Source organism: Amia ocellicauda, chromosome 6, assembly GCF_036373705.1.
Source record: "Amia ocellicauda isolate fAmiCal2 chromosome 6, fAmiCal2.hap1, whole genome shotgun sequence".
NCBI classification, from domain to species: domain Eukaryota; kingdom Metazoa; phylum Chordata; class Actinopteri; order Amiiformes; family Amiidae; genus Amia; species Amia ocellicauda.
The window spans coordinates 5196534-5216993 of NC_089855.1; the positions used below are offsets into that span (position 1 = coordinate 5196534).

The 20460-nt window shown below is 47.6% G+C and overlaps 1 protein-coding gene across 6 annotated transcripts; it reads right to left on the reverse strand.

Annotated features, from left to right (window-relative positions):
- Window positions 1-266: 266 nt before the first annotated feature.
- Window positions 267-19901, reverse strand: LOC136750801 (phosphorylase b kinase regulatory subunit alpha, liver isoform). 6 transcript variants are annotated; one of them, XM_066705876.1, is made up of 34 exons: window positions 19825-19901; window positions 18988-19084; window positions 17706-17864; window positions 17027-17243; window positions 16640-16722; window positions 16015-16095; window positions 15754-15852; window positions 14892-15038; window positions 14552-14605; window positions 14232-14354; window positions 13840-13935; window positions 13585-13692; window positions 12140-12218; window positions 11871-12005; window positions 11511-11620; window positions 11210-11354; window positions 11016-11094; window positions 10246-10409; window positions 9892-9930; window positions 9068-9244; window positions 8379-8473; window positions 8105-8238; window positions 7785-7941; window positions 7618-7697; window positions 7165-7243; window positions 6869-6998; window positions 6635-6736; window positions 6162-6280; window positions 5781-5804; window positions 5053-5106; window positions 3118-3291; window positions 2806-2859; window positions 2363-2563; window positions 267-1583 (listed from the first exon to the last, which is right to left on the reverse strand). In XM_066705876.1, the coding sequence occupies exons 2-34, from the start codon at window positions 19063-19065 to the stop codon at window positions 1410-1412; spliced, it is 3750 nt and encodes a 1249-aa protein (XP_066561973.1). In that variant the 5' UTR covers window positions 19066-19084; window positions 19825-19901; the 3' UTR covers window positions 267-1409. The 6 variants fall into 6 exon arrangements, with proteins under 6 accessions (XP_066561973.1, XP_066561971.1, XP_066561972.1 ...); XM_066705874.1 differs by lacking the exon at window positions 19825-19901 and adding an exon at window positions 19526-19730; XM_066705875.1 differs by lacking the exon at window positions 19825-19901 and adding an exon at window positions 19419-19730.
- Between the last annotated feature and the right edge of the window lie 559 nt (window positions 19902-20460).

Consider the following 20460-nt stretch of genomic DNA (forward strand, 5'->3'; position numbering starts at 1 on the left):
CTTCTCAATGCACTCCCCGCTCGCTTTGAAATTAAAGGGACTAAAGCCATCATCATCCAAATTAAGTGAATAATAGTAATATTTACTCACTTCTACTGCCCTCCATCCCCAAACACTACTCCACACTGTGCTGGGAATATTTCCTTACGTCTTCTCCATCCTTTGATGCTTTGCTTGTTGCGGGTGGTTTCTTTATCACTGCTGGCTGCTGCTTATTTTTTCCCTTTTTTTCCATCAGTTGTGATAATTAGAAAGCAGACAAGTCGTTTTTAAAACAGGTTTCGTCCTTTAATGAGCCGAACTGTCAAGGATACAGCAGTAACACGGGATGGAGAATGCAGAGATACACATGGCGACTGCAAGAGACGAGACACGCAGACGCCAGGACAGCCAGGGGAACACTTATGCCCTAACTACAGTGGAGCTGAGGTACAGACACACACACAACGGACACAGAAGCGCTGCTATTACAGATCGGACAGCACAGACACTGCATTGAGAAGCTGTTTTTATTTGTGTGTCCTGGCGTAGGTCCCTTTGGAGATGTCCGCACTGCACGAGGCTCAATATTACACTCTAAAAGAAAGAAAACGGGATACCACAGAATATATGAACCACTACACTGAAATAAATATGAGGAGGTAAGTGACAGGTAACACTGTGAACCAGGCTGGCTCAGAGAATGTATTTGAAGGATCTTATCCACCATGCAGCTGAATATTGGCAGTTTTTAGTTTCCTCCTTTTTAAAATGAATTCCTACCCTGTTATTGTAGTTGATGTCAGTTTGAAGGACATCTGGGAACCCAAGTCCAGCTATCAATGCCACCCAGAAACCAGAAGAACCCTCATCCAAAATACAATCTACATGCTTTAACTTGTCTATTTATTTTTGTTCTAAACAGAAATGGATAAATAATGTTACTGGCATCCGTACCTAATAAAACAAAATGACAATGAGGTAATCATTGAGTGATGGAACTGCAATAAAGCAGAGAGCAGATAATGAAACACACCCTGGGCTTTCATGTTTAAACCACAGTATTCACTCAACCGTTATTCCAAAATAATTTCTTGTCAGACTAACAACACATATATAAATGATGCAACCAAACAGGCACTTATTGAACATAGTGTGACCGTATCACCCCAGAGACGTCCTGCCTCATGAACAGACTGTGAACAGAACAAAACAATTCAATCATCAAGTAAATGGACCTTCCAATATGACAATAAAAACCATTCTACATGCTTCACATAGTTTTCAAGGCAGTTACAGTTGTGCCCTGATTCAATAGATTAAAACAACACTAAATAATAATTACCCTCTGTGCAACGAGTGGCCGAATACTGTAAAAATGTCTCATTAAACTAAAACTCCAGACACACACACACACACAAATACACCCTCTACTGCATCAGACAGCTGGTGTTTGGAAGGAAGTCCTGGACGTAGGTCGCCACTGCTTTGGAGAGGTAAGTCATGGTGCCGTAGCTGCCGCTGGGGGCGCTGTCGTAGAAAAAGGTGCAGATCCCCGTGGCCGGGTCCTGCTCCAGGAAATACTCGCCGGCTCCGTGCACTTTCTGCAACGAGAGGGGAGAAGGCATGAGCTTACAGCCGCCTGGGCCGGTGTCTCAGAGACGGGACAGCGCTGTCACCTCCCTGACATGGCGAGAGGGAGAGAGTTGCATGTTTTAGCCTTTCACTTTTCACTTGTCTGTGTTCTGTACTTCTGCAGCAGCGATCACTGCCCGGCTGGTGACTGGGCTTAATGCGACACTGGTGAGGAAACTGCAACCTTTAGTTGTTCCTGGACTACACCGAGAACACAGGAACCCCTTTTCCACTGGCACATCCGACCCGACCCGGACCGGACCCGAGCCGAGGTCACAAGCTTACCTACTTCAAAACTTTCTTACCCTGGTTTAATTTATAATTAATATGTTTTTACTGTTATCAATAAATAAACGCACCTATCTCTTTGTGTAGCTCGATCCTTAACAGTATATAAATAGCTGTAGTAGTGTGTTAAGTATTTGTAATGTATTTAAACCTAGTCATAGACTGATGCTCAGTTCAGTTAGCTCCTCCCCCTGGCCTTGCTCGGCCAATCGGCACCGAGGCAGCACTAGGTCAGGAGCAGGGTCGAAAATTCACGGCCTGATTCAGGGTCGACTCAACAAAATTGCTAGTGGGTCACGTGCAGAGCCGCGCCAGCTTGGCTCCAAGTCGGATAATATATGCCCATGGAAAAGGGGTATCAGTGCCTTCTAGTATAAATGCATCATGGATACGTTCCCCTGGTCCTTGCGTGGGAAGGTGCCGCTTGGGCGCAGCCGGCAGGGGGCTCTCTGGCTCGTACCTGGTCTTGGCGGAAGAGGTCGTTGGCCATGTGGACAATGCGGTCGACGTGGATGATGCCCCCGATGCTGTGCACCTCCATGTCGGCCACCAGCGTGAGCACCAGGATGGCCTCCACCAGCAGCTGCCGGTACTCGGGCTGTGGCACGTGGTTCAGCACCGTCTCCACGTGCACCGCGAACTTGATCTCGCACGCCGTCATCTGCGCGGGGGGGAGAGAAAACACCACCACGTGAGTCGGTGAGAGCTGCTCGGAAACACTGCGGTAGAGGTCTGCCGAGGTCTGACTGACCTGCAAGATAGAGGTGCTTGGCCGAACAAGGATGTGTGTCAGAGACTTCAACACCAGCAAATTGCAAACATCAACATGAAGACCTCACAATCACACACAGGCTCTTCTAGGTAACTGGATGAGTGGACAGCGAGAAACGGAAGGCAACATACCTCGCGAGTGGTTGAAGAAGGAAGCACGTAGCCATCAATCGACAGACCGTGACACTGTGAGGAAACCACAGAACACAGCGCTGTTGTCAAGGTTTTGTTTCAAGTACAGTGCATTAAGGGGAAATCTCACTGGCGTCGTAAAGTCAAGGTCTTTGAAACATTCTGCCAACGAAACTAAATCACTACATCAGAGCAGCGAACAGCAGAGCTGCACAGACCCCCTCAGCTGAGCATCACAGGTTGGAGGATTAATAAAACAACGTAATCATTGTGGCCACAGGAGAGCAGGTGTGAAGAAGAGCAGTCACCCACCTTCTGTAGGATCTTCCACACTTTCTGGTAGAAACCCATGGGCACCCGGTTGATGGCCCCATCCAGACGCCTCCTGCGCAGCCACTGGCCCTGCCGTTCCTCCCAGTGCAGGTGGGGCGTCCCCGGGCCGGTGGGGGACAATGTGCCGCTGGGGGAGGAGGGGCTGCTGCACCTCTGAAAGACAGGCCAGACGTCAACCTGCGCTGCGTCTCTCCCCTGCACTCTCGCCCGGCCAGTTAGCAGCGCTCACACTGTTATCCCCCTCTAACGCAAAGCATACCCAGTCCAAAACAGTCCTACAGACTGACACGTGGCCTTGGAGCCCATGCTCAGACGAGCTGCATTCTCACAGATTAGCCAAGGAGCAGGTTACTGTAACTCAATGCAGTTAGGCTACAATGTATGCAACGTGACACTGAGCTCTGTGGGCTCCCGGCCGGTGAGACCGGTCCCCTGGTCGCTGCAGGAACAGGAAATTAAAGCGGGGAGGGGACAGATAGCCGTGAATAAGATCTCCACTGATCTCACTCAATCCTGACCTCTCCCTCTCCGATTCACCACTCAAACATGGCGCCCTAATCTGGCGTGGAAAAAAACAATAATCTTCCAGGAAGCCGAGGAGACTCTCGAACGAAGCCAAGGAGACGCAGTGACTCAAGGTGCGCCGTGTCCCACAGTAACCTATAATGCAAACAGCAGCTCTCGGAAGAGCCCATTTCCATTTGTTTTGACAGATATGAGTCATTCATCTGAAAATACAGATTGAACCACTAAATCAAACAATGGTTCGATCCATCCATCGATGTCATCTAATGTAATGCCGCCCGGTTACCTTGCTGAACTTGAATTAACAACATCCGAGTATAAGGCCTCAAACATGGCACTCACTCCACACACCGAGGGCTGAAGAGCTACACTCATTTTACATTTCGGACATGAGGGACCCGATTGTAAATAGAAACCTGTGCTATGAACCTGAGTTGAATGTCATATCTTGTGTGGCCACGGTCTCCAGCAAAGCACTCTTCAGATTTGCCAAATCAGAATCGAGGAAAGATTATAAAAGCTAATTAATTAGCCTTGCAAAAAAAATGCAAAATATGCTTTCTGAGTCTGTGGCAGGGAGGAAACCAGGCCAACGGAAGAGTGTCTCTTGTGATGATGGTGTTCACTGTTGGATTTTCTGTTATTTCAAAGTAATCCGCCAGTATTTAAAGCTTGAATTAACATATCTAAATTAGTCTATTGCCTCGTGCAAGCACAGATAATTCAATTACAATATGAACTCTCTCTCTCTCTCTCTCTCTCTATACAGACAGCTCTCTTCTTTTAGCAAGACTGATTACCATCTTAGTGTTCAGTCTGTAGCTGTACTATCTGGGTATAAAAAATTGATAGCAAAGTAACTGCTGGCTAGTTTTGAGTTTAATTATTAATATTGCTAGTGTGAGAGGTTTCAGTTACTCATAAAATGAAAACAATCAGTGCGTACCTCATTATTTATTCACTAGAAGACTAGCAGATATGGGAAATACAGTCCTCAATGCCAAACCCATTAAATACATTTACCTCCTTGTGAAATTATATGTAGGAGTCAAATAACGCATTTCGACAGTATAGTTTGCAAATTCTCTGGAGACTGAATATACCTCTTGCTTATTTTCAGCAAATTCAAAGATGCAGCCTGTGAGACAAGGAACGGAATAATTTAGCAAAACATTAAGGTAAACTGAACAGGACTGCATGTGTCTTGAATCTAGTCCAGGAAGTGCAGGATGTTCAGTAATGGTGCGTATGATGGGGTCCTGAGTGTGCAGGGGATAAAAACAGTATAAGCAACTGTGAGGTTCGATAAATAAAATAAAAATATCCCTGTCCTTTTGCATTTGCCACAACCGCTAAAAGCACAGTGCTATATACGGTACAGCGGTTTACCGTGGATCGGGGCGAGGTGATGCTGCTGCCGATGGAATGACCACTGAAAAAGATCTAAAAACAGGAAGACAGAAAAGAAAAAATAACAAAAACAACATAAAACATGAAAGGAACTCATGGATAGAGACAGATGGAGGCCTGCGAGGCGAGGAGGATACTGTTTCCATCTGCCACCCGGCCTGGCCTGGTCAGGGCTCGAGATACGCCCCAGTCACAGTCACGAGACGGAATTGGGATACCGGCTCTCGGTTCCTCTGCATGGAAATTTGGAGATTGAGTTAGTCCTCCGAGAGAAGAGAAAGGGGAAGTTCATGTCTACTGCTAGTGGCCCCTTTTGTCAAGTCCGAGTGGCAGATAGAGTAACATAAAACAAGTTGAGATGCAAACAGAAACACAAAGGAATGGAATCAAAATCTTTCTGAAATGGAGAAATTGCTAGAAATGTTTCAGTGTTCAGTGAGTTGGCCCTTCGTTGGATGACTGAAATGACGGCCCCTTTTGCCACAGTGTCCCACTTTAAACCATGTGTTCTGCGCAGCATGAGAAACTGGAGTATCTAGGCCCATGTGTACCCTCTCTGACATTACTGATGCTGTATTAGTGACCAGGTTAATAGAACTAGGTGTCTTCATGCGTTTCAAAATGGACTACTCTGATCCGGGAGCTGTCGCTGTGGAGTAAGAAGGCAGAACGCATGCTCAACACAAACTTTCTCAAACTCAACCCACGCTCTGATCCTTGGAGTCTTCCAGCTAGAATCAAAACGAAGTGAGACAGAGTCATTAACGCACAGCAATGGCAGGGAGATCTGCAAAACTGTTCTCCGCCGCCTTATGGAACTCATTTTCCAGTGCATCATTTGATTTAAGAGGAAGACACAGCAGCAGACGATAGAATCGCTTCTCTCCTCTAATAAAACGCACAGAAAGTCGGGTCCCATTCCAGCTGTTTGTGAATATAAATACATGTAGTTTTGCGTGATAGTGGATTCGAAAACTTCTAAACAAACACACAAACATTTAAATGAGGGTATCTGTGGTCATCTTCTGTGGTCTGTATTTACAGAAGCTGACGTGTAGGAGTGCGGCGAAGGCGTCCCCGTGGCGTACCTGCTTCATCTCAGACTTCAGTTTGGTGATGCCCGTGCGCTCGGTCTTGGTGGCTCCAGTATGGCCCAGTTCGTGGATCGATATGGCCGGGCTGGTGGCAGTGGACTCAATAGGTCGCACTGTGGACACAGAAACGGGGAATGTGACACAGGAGCCAACTATGTCTGGTGTCCCTTCATATGCTGGCTTGGAATCCCATGAAGGACTAAATGCATCAGCTACATAAATAATCCAATACACTAACTGAAAGGAGAAAAAATCTAAAAAGAAGAGAAAAATTACCATTTGTAGTTGTACTGGGGATATTATAGCCAGAGTGCTAGAGATGGTAAATGTGAAGACGCTATAATAAACACGACCATCCTTCTCAATCTCAAACACAGGTGGGAGACCTCTCTCAGATCCTTCAGAGAAAGCACCTGTCATGGCCGTCTCACACACACTGCGCTGCTCATAACAAAGACGGTACTCACTGCTCCTCTCCACCCCAAACTCCTTCCCACTCAGGATATGATGAAGCAGGTTCTTCATGTCGGAAGGACTCAGGTTCATCAGACTTTCAGACGCCTCTTCACCTGGAACATGGGAGAAGTGTTTCAACTGTGTTCATCACAAACTGGACACACAAAACATTTAATCTTCTCTAAAACCGCACCAGTACCCCACGGCCATCGGACACTGCGTACGACCTTGTTAAGTCCGGGTACCTGAGCAGTGCAGGCTGCGGGCGAGCTCGGTGGCCATCACCTGGATGATGAGGCCGATCCGGAGGCGCAGCATGTCCCCGAAGAGCGAGGGCTGCGACCGGACGTACATGGCCAGGTACACGATGATCTCCTGTTGGGGAAGAAGATACAGCCAGGGGTCAACACGCATCACGATGACATGATAGCCAATGTAAGGGCTCAGATTCGGTTCATGCCAACGTAAAACAAATATTTATTATTCTCTGTCAAATTTAAGAAACTCTCTCGGCCCCAGGGCTTGAAGAAGAGGCCCGCACCTGTGTGAGAACGGCGATGCTGATGTCCTGTCCACTGGCTTCGTAGATCAATTTGTTCAGCTCCTCGGGAGGCAGGGGCCTGTAAACCGGTCACAGGTGCTGGTTAGAAAACCTGCGTCTAGACTCGATCGAGCCTCACTGTGACTAATACATCCCTAACCCCACTAGCAACCAACTGTACATTTATACTAAATTAAGGGCAGCTACCTTAAAGGAGGAGCCGTGCAACAGATAACACAAGCGAAAAATCACAATGGCCCATGCCACTGCCAACACCTGTGCTACATTACCACCCCCCTGTGCGTGTGCTTGCACTCTCTAATCCTTAACAGGACATCTGCAGGAATGGGTGCGACACAGGCAGCTTGCTGGTGCTAAAACAAGCTGCAGATGTGGCTTTAAAGTCTGTGAGTCGAGTCAACACGAGGGGGAGACAGGGCCCGGGAGTCTTACGCTGTAATGACTTTCTCCCTCGGCTCCGGAGGCAGGCCCACTGTCAGCTGCTTGTGGTGCGAGATGAGGTCGGTGCAGGCCTGGAAACGAAACGCACACACTCCTGTCAGTATCAGCCAGTCAACAGACACCAGAACACAAACAGAGCAAGAAAAGGGGCCTCTCACCTCGGCCAGCACCTCCACCCTCTTGCGCTGTATGCCGGAGATGTAGCGGATCAGGCCCCACTCCTTGGCGCTGCCCGCCTTGCCGTACAGCTCGTTGAGCAGGGAGTGCACGGTCACCCCGCACTGCCCCGACAGCTTCACGCACCAGTCAGGGCCCCTGCGGAGCACAGCGTGCCATTCAGCGAGGATTGCACTGCACTACGTTAGGTCAGATCAGTCCCGCTGCACGTCACGTGACAGTTACTGTCCAATCAAATCTAACCATCCGAAGCGGTGTCTGCCAATCAAGGACACGGAAGGAGATTAAATCAGTGACTTACTTCAGGGCGAACAGGATGTACAGGATGTCGGCCTGGTCCTGCAGGGTTGGGCAGTCCTTCAGCTGTTCCACCAGCGAATCACAGTCCACCTTGCCGTGAGCGTCCCGGGGGAGATGAAGATCGAAGTTGAGGTCCTGGGAAGACACACACACACACACACACACACACACACACACACACACGTCACAATCACTTATCTGATGACAGCATGTTCCCCTGCAGTAATAAGGTCCTGTTTTCTCTCTTTATTATGAACCCACATATAGCAACCAACCTTCGTGGTGTGATGTGACTGGGGGACGTCCAGCAGGTTCAGGGACTTGCGGTGTCTGTTTAGGACAGGCACGGCCGGCAGACACATGGAAACCTCTGCAAGCGAGCGCACGTGGGGTTACTGGCACAGCATGGGTTAACACACACCAACACAGAAAAATACACCTGCCGCCCAGAACGCATGTGAAAAGTGTACGAACTGTGGCAAAATACATTTGACATCTGGGCCAGTGTTTAAGGCATCATGGCTAGCGAAATGCAAGCAGTGAGTGAAAATAATAAATCAATAAATGCTTTACCATCTCAGGAATGGATATGTTTATAATGTCAACCTCAGGGGGTCTCAATCAAATCCCAGAGACTTAAACAGACCCCAGGGCCAGACTTACCCCAGGTACTCTCCCCCAAAGCCTCAATAAAAGCATCACTTATTAGTTGCTGATCTGTGTGGGCCCTATATATACAGCTAACTTGACATCTAAATATGTACCCTGAGAATAGGCACGATGTACTAAAGAAGACCTCAGATTGACCAGACAGGTAAACTGCAGAACCACACAAGAATATTGGAAGAGAGGAATGGGTCATTTTTGCAAAGCTCCTCACGCTTGGAGCCAAGAGGAGCTTTTCCCTGCAGAACACAAGACCTGAGCTGATTTTGCGTCCCATTTCGGGTTTAAATGAACTTACTTGGCACCTGGAATCCCTGGGCCTTGGCCACCATGGACAGGATGTCTCTGGTCGTGTGCTCTGCACTGAACATATGCTGCTGGCCGGCCCTCCGAACGACGCAGGGCAGGTGGGTCATGGAAACCGTGCTCTGCAGCAGGTGGTTGATGTACTGGTCGAACTCATCCTTCGAGGTGCCTGACGGGAACAAAACACTAAAGTTTAAAATGTGCGTGGGAGTGGGTTTTAGGGGAACGGTGTAAAATGTGCCAAATGCTTCCAAAAGACACCAGGACACCACACCCACACTGCACTACATACCAGTTCATCAGGAAAGGTCAGAAGGATGGAAATAGTTTCAAACAGATGGTCACACTTTTTTGTGAGAGCCTCAAAGTCATGCCTGTGACCTTCGGCGGCGGCAGACTTGTAACCACTAGCCAGGCTCCGGCCCGGCACCGCAGCATGGGGCTCCAGCAGGGTCTTTACATCGACAGGTTACACAGTTAATCAGCGCTGGCAGAACAGCCAATTGAAAACACACATGGACGTGGAGCTGGCTGCACTTCACAAGAGATCTTTTATTTTTTCATTTCGTATCGTCTTTTTCTGCTTATTATGAATGCTCTCCCCCGACACGTATATGCAGCACCGCAGGTCGTGGAAATATTTACTTCGACTCAAGGGATGAGGCTGTATCTTTTTCCAACACAAACGCGGAAGTCAGGAGACGGAATACAGACTCGGAGCCATTTCTCACGATGGATTGTTACACCCGTCGAGAACAAGAGCACAATTTCAAATCAAAGTCATAACACTGCTCAGTTTTACGGTCAGCCACTTACCCTGGTCCGTCACATTGCCTCCTTGTCTTTTCTGCACTTCTGTTGAGTACAGAGTTAATTAGTGTGTTAATTAGCACCCCAAACCAGTTACATGAGTCACCCTAAAGTGCAGTGTTTTGTAATTCATGTGACATGCAGACATTTCATATTACAAATTAGTAGCTCTTGCTATTTAAAAAAAACATGCATTTTAAGTGGATATAGTCGTGTTAGTCATTAATAGGCACGACACCCCCTTAGTACCAGAAAAATCTCTAAACTTGACCCTGACCCACAGATTATTATGGAGGGCAAAAAAAACTCCTATACTACAGCCCAGTCGTTATTAACCCTTTGAACCATGCAGTGTGGCACCTGTGTGGGAGTAGTCCTGGGGAGACTCCCCGTCCTCGTACTGCTCCTCACTGACGCTGTCGCACTCGTCCTCCTCCTCCAGCACATTACAGTCTGCGTCCAGGAAGCTCAGGTGGGTGTGGAAGGAAGTGGTGAGGAAGCTGGCCAGCTGGCCCATCTGCACCCTGCAAACCGACATGGCAAACAGTGTATACCTAGTCTGATAAACCTGTAAGTGCCTGTATCGCCATTGCCAGTGGTAATAATACCATCCATTTATTGACTAGGGAAGGCATTTTGTTTTTCATTCAACTTAAGAACATCAGTTTCCCTCATTGTAACAAGGAAGTTGCGCAAAAAGCGAGAAAAGGCATAAACATACGTGATAATTCTGTGCTCAACCATTCTCCCTGATTGGATCATCATTGAGAAACTACCCACACTTATGTAACCGACTTCTCCATTTCAGAACCAGACCACCGGCGGCTGTGAACTCGCACTCGACCTCAGCTACTCATGTTTAACTCACTGCCTGCGCTTTAAATCACTGTAGCCTGTGTTCCTAATGAGCTAAAGAGCTGCCATGTGGAGCACTAATCTTCTCTGAAACAGGCATGTCCAAGTAATTAAGGAAACTCTCTCAATCATCAGCATGGTGAAATCCCAAAGAAGGATGGGTTTCTCCAGCCTGGCCTGTTCAGGGGAAGTCTCCAGGAAGGGTAAAGTGATATTTACAAATGCCACTGGGACCCCCACAGAGGACTCTACAGGAATTCCCTGCGCTTACTGACCTTGCTCCTCCAAAGTATCCATCTTGCAACTTTCGGAGGGTGGCTAGTATGGCCGGGTCAATGGTCCCGTCGACTTCACCTGCAAGAGAGGAGACAGACGACACTTCAGCGGAGCCTCGTTTCCTGGAGGGGTGGAGAGGACCGGGGGAAGGAGTCGGCTCGGAGGAGGCCGAGGTCTCGTTTGTGGTACGTACTGAGCATGCTGTGAGTGATGGGGAAGGTGAGGGTGGGCCTCCCCGTCATCCTCCAGCAGGTCGAGAGGTAGGCCAGCTCGGTGCGCAGCATCTCCACGATCATCTGGTTGTCCAGAGCCAGGTAGAAGTGGTGCTGGTCAATGAACTGGAGGGAATGGGAGAGGAGAGGATGGCAAACTCTTTACTGCAGTCATACACCTTGGATTATGCTGGAAAAGGGGCAGAACTAAGGAGAAAGATGGCTACTTCTTCACTGGCAATCTGTTTCTCAATTAAATGCAATCAGGCGGCATGCTCTTACCTGTGGAGTGAATGTATAGCTGCGATTTCTGAGACTGTACAGCTTCGAGGTTCCCAGGACCCCGATGTGTCTGTATGGCCGCCCACTCAGCTTCAACTTCTTATTGTTACCTAGTCCGAATACAGAGATACACACGCTATGGAAACACATTTCAAAGTTTGTATCCCTAACTGACCTATGATAGTCCAGGAGCTCTGACTAAAATACAACACTAAGCCACTGATGGAAAGCAGCACAGGTAAACTCTGCTTTCCACACTTCAGCGTCCCTCAGTTAGGAGTCAAGATGGATGTTCTCCATTCAGACACCTCTCACTAGTATGAAGTCTACAGCGTGACATTTCTGTGAAGGCGCTCGTACCCAGTTTGACATAGATGTGGCTGAGGATGCGGGCCGGCAGGATGCGGATAGGCAGGACCTGGTCAACGGTCTGGACCTCGACACCCTGCTCTCTCAGAAGGGCCTGGATCTGCTCGGTCTCTGCCACGACACACACTGAACACAGCACAGCACTCAGACTCGCAAATGTCGTTAAACCAAGATTGAAAGATTGAACACTTATAGAAACAATGACAGGATAAAACAGTGTGCCATAAGCAACTCAAACATCAGTGTTCATGCCAACAGACCTTGCACAACGACATCAGGCTTGAAAGATGTCGAGAACCTCCTGTTGAGGGGATCTATCTCTCCTGGGGCCAGAAAACCCTGTCAAACATCAGGAAAATGAAAATTCAAACCACATTAAAAATATAATAATCATAATTTGTCCCACTGAATGCTTTAACAGTATTTGTGTGGCCCATAAACACTTATAAGACCAGGGCACCTGCTACCTGTCGCGTTCCAGGGCTTTAGTTCTACAATATACAACATCCCTTTCTCTGCACCATCCCCAATTAAAGTGCTTTATCCCCATTCCTGGTAGAACACTAGTGATTGATCTTCACTGACTCGGAATTCTTGTAAAAGTTGCAAAACAAAAGCAAAATACGTTCGACGGGTGGAGAAACGAGACATTCAAGAGTTAAAACAGACTCAGAGATTACATTTCATCCAAGAAAAACAAAGATCTCCCCCCATAAAGAGTAAAAGCCTATTAATGTGGTATTTTTGCAGGGAAAATGTACATGAAGGCCAACGATATAATCCAGCAAAGATTCTCTATGTATCCTAGTGACTGTGTGTTATTTTGCTTAACGCCACCAACAGCTGATCGGCAGTAACGCGAGGCTGCAGCGGGACGCCTTCCTCCAGACTCTCTCTGCCAGAGACCCCGGCTTGGCTCCCGGCCCCATCTCGGGGAACTCTTCCTGTGCGTGTGGAGCTCCTGCTTTCTCCTCACTATCGAGCACCAATTAGGGAGACAGTTCTTCAAAAAGCACCTTGGGTCCCCCTCACATGTCCGGCAGATGGAGAAAAGTTTTATTAACTTCCCCACTGCCAGGCTCCCCCGGGGACTCTGAGCACATTAAAGAGGGGCACGCCGGTACAAGTTCACTAATAATTCAGCTTATTAGGCTGGTTTATTTTAACAGGTGGAACCCAGTGAGTTTGAAGCCGAGGGAAGGGAGATTTACAGTGAAATGCTCTTGTTGTTAAGTGGCCGTGAGGCTCGGAGCACAGGCAGTGTTTTCACATGTGGGGGAGGCTTATTACTGTCATTTGCATTGGTCTGGTGCTTTCTGGTCTGGACTGTATGACGGTAAAAACATGCAGGAATGTAACTGTTGATTAATTAAATGTATGTTGCTTTTATTGTCATGCGCAGCTGAAATATGGCCCTGGAAATGGGACACCAGTTGACGTGAGAAGCAGGTTTCCGTGTCTTGGAGGATGGGGGCATTGACTGGGACCACACGCAGAGATGGTGAGATTCATTACCCACAGAATAACGACGGCCAGGCGAATAAGTAAACAAACGCACATTATATTTTGACATAAAATCATGATTCTCCATTTGCTCCAGGCAGATGTTTTTACAAGCGGAGAGAAACTGTGTCTCAGAGCAGCCATGTGGTACAGAGACCCTCCGTGACCCCAGCGCAAGGTGGTGGTCGGGGGGGGAGCCTACCTCAGCCAGCAGACAGCCCAGGATGTAGAGAGACTGGCCCCACATGTGAGGCAACTTCCCTGTCGCCACGCGGTCCACGGTGTGGGGGCTGCTGTACTCCTCCTCCACCTGTAGCGATGCAATTATTGAACGGAGGGAGGGAAAACTAGAAAAGTCAGGCAAACATTAAATAAACGTTATGTATCTATCACGTAAAATGTTTTCATGTTTCTCCAGACAGCTAACAGACCCAGACGGGCACGGAGACGGGCCTACCTTGTCAGCCGGGACCGCGTACAGCTCCGGCACCAAGCGGATGCCGTTCTTTTTCCGAATGAGAATCCCGTCCAGGGCCTCTCTGTACTCTTCTACCTGCGAATATCCACAAACACAGCCATACAAACACTGCTAATACGGCCCCACCTACTGGAGACACATGTGAAAAGCACCTACCAGCTGCAACTGCAAATCAAACGGTCTTATTGCTTAAATATTAACATGAGAGGGACATATGTGGTATAATTATCATCTGGGTCCGAGAAAGTAACCTTTACAGGTGCCAGTCCAGCCAGGCGTTCCTCTGGTCCATTCAACCATGTACACAAGGAACTAAAATCGAATGCAATTAATCATTCATCCGCCAGCGATCGACAGTTCTCCAGCCTCACCTGCACATGGTCTCCATTGAAAATGCCATCTAGTATGAGGTACGTCCAAAAGACTGGCCATTCGCATTCAATGTTTTCAAAGAGTTTCAGCTCAGCGGGGTCATAATGGAGACGATTAGGGTCCTGAAAAAGAGAGAGATATTTGTAATATTACATTTCCTAGCAAACGCAATTATTTTTTACAATAGCCCATTTATACAGCTGGGTTTTACTGGAGTAATCTAGGAGTCTGGGTCTGATCCTGCACAGAGAGAGAGACAGCGACACACAGCCTGACACAGACAGACACACAGACAGGCAGGCAGAGCAACGTGCTGTACCTCTTTAGGTGTTTTGTAGCCATCTCTGATGAACCGGCAGCAGCCATAACGGCCCTGAAGAGAGAATGTAAATGTTAGCAGCAAAAAGACTCCAGTGACCGATGCTGCGAGACACGTGGGCGCTTGGGCACTGAAATAAGGCTGGCATGATGCGGCAACACAACATAACAAAACATGAATTCATTTGTTTACTTAAAGTGGAGAGAGCAAAAAATACTCCTTAACAACACTACGAACACTACGGTCAAACAAGAGCAACAGGGTCTTACACTCTGGTTGCAACCCCCCACCCACCTCCTCTCTGTCCCGAACGGCTCTCAGGACCGCCACCTCCGCCTACCTGCAGTTTACTGATGATCTCGTTCTTTGTGATGTTCACCAGGTCCGAGTCCTCCACTGCGAAGGCCGGGAACGAGATGACGGACAGCAGGCCGGCATCGATCTCCTTTGAGGTGGAGGCCCTGGGCAGCATGGAGCACAAGATGGACTGCAAAACAACAACGACGACGACACATTCGATATCTTACGTGGGCATCTGAGCGTAACTGCCCTCCAGCAGCGTTCTGGAAATGTCTGCAGCTTTTCAGGAAGGGATCGACCTTGTCATACCTCTTCTGTATTATAACAAATCTGTCTGTCCAACACGTTCATAAAATATCTTCACCAGTACAACCAAAATATATACCATCAGGAGTAAAAAGGAGCTGCACTTCCCCTCTAAATTCATCTCTTGTCAGGATCAGTATTTTAACAGACGCTGGGGGCCGTAGCTGAATGCAGAGATGAGTCAGTTTCAAGGGAACCGGCTCTCCTTCCCCCTTTTAAAAAAATCTATGGCAGTTCTTTTGCTTTCCTGTCATTTTTGCTCAAGCTTCCAACAGCTTATTTAAAATTAATTAGGCATTAAATTAACTTAGGAGAGGTGTGCATAGAGAACAAACTGCCTCGATAGTTTGTGAATGCTGAGTCACCCAATGCATTCAAGACAGAGTCATGAAGTGATTTTTGCATCATTAAGTGATCAATGGGTCTGGCTTCCTCCAAACTGTAACCTTTTTTATGTTCTTCTCGTCTAATATTCACCACGTCAGGAGGTAATTATGGCGTATTTAACAGATAGTGAGATAGTGAGAACAGACGGTCTTCTCAGTTCATGTCCACAGCCCTAAGCACCACTCCCTTCCATCAGAGGTGTCCCTCACCTGGCAGTGCTCCACCTCGTCTGGGAGAACGTGGATGACTGACTTCGGCCCCCCATGTGCCCCGAACAGGTCCAGCTCGTCAATGGCTTCCAGTGCGGCCTGGGTAGACACACCGAACACACACAGTCGATCAGCTTCTCCACTGTCACAGTGACCACAACCATTTACTTATTTGACTCTTGGTGCACAAAACGGTGAGAAGACGAGCAGATCTCTGTGCCAAAAAGGCCCGGCGAGTTTTGAAGCTCTGACAGTGGGTACCTTGGCCATCCCCACGGAGCTGCCGTTCAGTTCTGGGATCCCCTGGTTGGTCTTGTCACCGCGCTCCCACATCCCGTAATCCTGTCCAAACCAAAAGACAGTTACTGACAGACAGAGGTTTGTCCAATGACTTTTGGTAAGAGTGTAAATAAGTTAATCCTCGTATGTGTATATGTACTGTACACATTGTATTAGTTAGTTGTCCAAAAAAAGCTCAGGAATATTTTATTTGTTCTGTGTTACATAAAACAAAGGGCCCTCAATAAAAGAAAAGCCGTACACAAGGCTGAAGTGTCTGTGACGGCCCTCACAGCCCACACACACAGCAGGGTGGTGCTGTAATGTGTCCGACAGCAGTACTCATGTCAGATGACCAAATATCGTTCATGTTCTCTCTCCCCAGTGTGTATAAATAAGACAGAGGGCACAAAACCCTTCTGAACTCTGACCCTGAAACGGGAAGCCCCCGGATTTTGTGATTGTCTTTGCATGCGTTTACTTATTGACCTTTTATTGAATTATTGATGCAACTGAGCACAGAAGGCCTCTTTAAAAGTACTCATTTCAAGTGGGCTCTTATGTTGGAGTGCAATCTATTATCTAATCTGTGAACATTCAGACTTACAGCAACTTTGTAGGCCGCCTCGATATAAAACACGAGGTTCTGTATGAACGCCACTTCGTCCAAGTTAGACACGATGCGTAGACCTACAAAAGGAATAACCATTATGCTGTGTATTTACAAACGTCTGAACATGTATTTAATATTTGCTGTATGTCTTTTTGTTGTTGTTATTTACAAATTACAGTTTTATGAAGCCAACGTTGTCGGCAAAGAAACTACAATGGAATGAGTTGGTCCACATGCCCACTTGTGCGCAGGTCCGTAGTCATGGCGGCCTTGAATTGGCTTGTAACGCCTACAGGGTAAGTATCTCAGCTCTAGGGCAATACCGACACAGTCACAGTGTTAGCAGGATGTTATAGGATGCCACTCGACAAGGGCCCTCACCTGACGCGGTCATCTGTGCCAGGAAGAGCAGGTACAGAGACGTGGCGTCCACCTGCAGGTGCCCCCACTGGTCGTCCCCCACCACAGTGCTGCACGTGGCCGTGTGGTACTTGGCGTGGAGGCAGTCTTTGGTGCTCTGGGTGTGTTTGAACTTCTCCACTTTCTGCACCTGTCTCATCATGCACTGCAGCAGGCCTTGCATCAGTTTGACAACACTCTGCAGCAATAAAAGAAAGCACAGATTAACTCAATAACCTCCAGAAACAGGTAAACAAAAGGGAATGACTTTCAAAACATAATATTTGACTTCATATTTTTGTTAGAGCTCTTTTTGGTGCCCAGGTCTCTTCTATCATGCTGCTTCTGGCTTAGCTCAGCAGTAGTGGCAGGACAGTACTACCAGCATCGATTAGGACATAAATCAGCATCTTTAATGGTCGAACGCTGTCTCACAATCCATCGAAATGGACATGCTTTTTACAGTATGCCACCCAAGGCGTTGGTATGAGTCTATACTCCATGGTCTATCATTCAAAATACCAAGGCACCCAAGCAAACCACAGGAAAAGGGCGAAAAGATGGCTGATTAACACTTATTCACACTCCTCTTTATGTTGCCTCATTTTCAGATGAACTGCTCCAGCTCTGCGGTTGTTGGTGTAGTAGTAAAGACGGTCACCTGCTCCAGCTCGTAGGCCTTGGCTTTGTCCTCATCGCGGTCTGCGTTCTTGCGGTAGGCCATGCCCAGTCCCCACACGGACAGTATGCTGTACACATTGTCCCGGACCCAGGCGTCTCTCTGCACGTCACTGGCGGGGAGCAGCCCAGTAACGGCGTTCTGAGACAGACAGACAGGGCAGATGTAAGACTGGTCCTACTTCATTTCACTTGGAAATGTGTTGAACTTTCAATAAATAAACGTAACTGCGTACACTGTGGACCCAAGACTGGCTTTCCCCTGCTAATCACAGGTGTCTACAGTGCGGCCAAATGGGAGAGCAGACTGATCATTCTCAATTACCTCCTAAAAACTAATTACCAGCGGTCACAGGAGTTTTTCAATTCTGTGAACAGAGTGAGTCTAAAGGACAAGAATCCCACACGTGTATGTCTAATTTTTGTCAACACATCTTTCAGTCGAACTTTGCTCGGGGCTTTTGTTTATTTTTAGACTTTACTGTGGAGAGATAGATGATGTATTTCCAAGGAGCTGCTCTTGTCAAAACTACTCACAGGCAAGAGTTATCAAAACACTCTGGGTGGGAGCAGATTTACAGACAGACACAATCCCTGTTGACACGTACAGTACTGCACAGTAATAGCTCAGAATAGCGTGCAACACTGTCACCCTAAAGATCCAATGCTAAGATGACACTGAAGGATATAGTCATGAACAATCGATAGAGACTCGGGCCGCTAAATCAAATAGCGCAGTGCTTTCATCTCACATGAGCTGAAATACACAGTACGTATGTGTTTCATCTCAGATAATCACTGTTTATATGGGAAAGTGCAAATGAAAATAGGATTTCGAGGTTAGCAAATGGATTGTATTTCATGTCTGTTGCATGCATTGATCACAGGTTTTCCTAACTTGGGCTGTTTAATACTGTATGAATATATACTCTTGGAAAAGCAGAAGTTGTTTCCAATATTAGAAGTCACCCTGGGATATTTAGCATGGCAGTGAGCCAGCCAGTGGAATAGTATAGTCTATATATAAATACAGCTTTGACAACAGTTGCCATAATTATTTTTTTGCAAGAGCTGTTGATGACTGATACAAAATAATCATCATCATGTATTTCCATTTTCTTTGGAGGTATCATTTCCGAATTATGAGTGATTTAATTGCATAAATAATTATTCAGTGAAATTAAAAACGTGCTGTAGGTCGCCCCAGCAGCCATGCAGCACCTGGTGGGCACTATGCTGTGCCACAGGGGCAGAGAAGCACTCACCTGATGGCACAGAATCGTCTGCTGCACCATCCTGGCATAGCCGTCCAGCCGCACGCCCGAGTTACTGCGACTGCGCATGCTCGCTCAGGAGAGGTCCCTAAATAAAGCGGAGAGGTCGTCGTCAGAGATGCATTATTAGAGACACGCTGCAAAGTCCGCATGCATGTGATGATGGGAGCATGTTTATTTGACAGCAGTGTCGTGGATGCACATTCAAACAGCTCCAGCAATGGCAGACGGGCGATTTCCTCCTCCAGCTGTCGCTTTCAGCAGACTGACGATCTGCGGTTTCTGTGCAAAAGCAATACAAAGCAACAACGCAACGCAGTTTGAAGAGGAAACCACGCCTATCCCAGTGCAACTGAGACTAAATATCATAACATAGAGACATGGCACGCATGCATTTCTGCACGATCCAGCCCATAACCTACCCGGCCGGTCTGAACTTGCTAGGCGCTGGCATGTCGTCTGTGCATGTATGTCTAAACCTGCGCGGATCTGTGCCCAGAGGATCACCACGCACACAGCCGGCCTTTACCTCTTTTGCAAAGTGCTAGCAGAGATACACTAGAGTGTGGTCGCTGTCCCGCTGTGCATGTCTAGCTGATGTATCCGTGCACCGCCGCAGGGTAACCTTCAATGACAGCAGGCAGAGCGCAGCCCCGCACACGCAGCGCACACGCAGCGCACACGCAGGTCCTGGCTTTCAATGGAGAGCTTACATACATGTACATTACAATGACGTACGTGCGCAAGTGCCCGCCTTGGGAAAAAGGTAGCACACGTTTTTATGTAATCATCTGTATGTATGTGGTTGTTGTCCTTCGGGTGTCGTACCTGGATGTGTCTCTGTCCGTTATGTCCTTCCGAGACCTCGGCGCTGTTCCCAGTGTGCGCTTTAAACAGGGGGCGCTGTGGCCATTCAGCAGGATGCGGGGCTGCAAGGGACACTGCACGTCTGATTGTGCAGGCTACTTAATGTCACACACACACACACACACACACATATATATATACCCCCCGCTTTAAGACATACGTTGCGTGACTGGTTTATTTATTCATAATAAAGAGAGGCTGCAATGTCCAATTCCCTTGATATACATATTAAAACGGAATAAAACATATTGGGGGAATACTATTAAAGTTCTGTTTCCAATGCAATGCAAAAGGGAAATGTTACAGTTGTGTTCATTTTGAGGAGTTTTATGCTCTTTTGTCAAAACAATACCATTCAGTCTCAAGTCACATGCTGCGTATATATATTTAATGCTACACACAAACAGCACTCCTGTGGTCATTATTTGTAAGGGCTGCTGACATAGCGTTGTCCAAAGGTGACACCAGCCATAGCTGCTCTGCCTGCCCCTGATCCCAGCCACCTGTCCAGTTCAGTACTGTAAGAGTGGACCGTGTACGTATATACATACTGTATCTGTGTGCTATGGACTGTGTTAGGAAAGGGTACATTTAAAC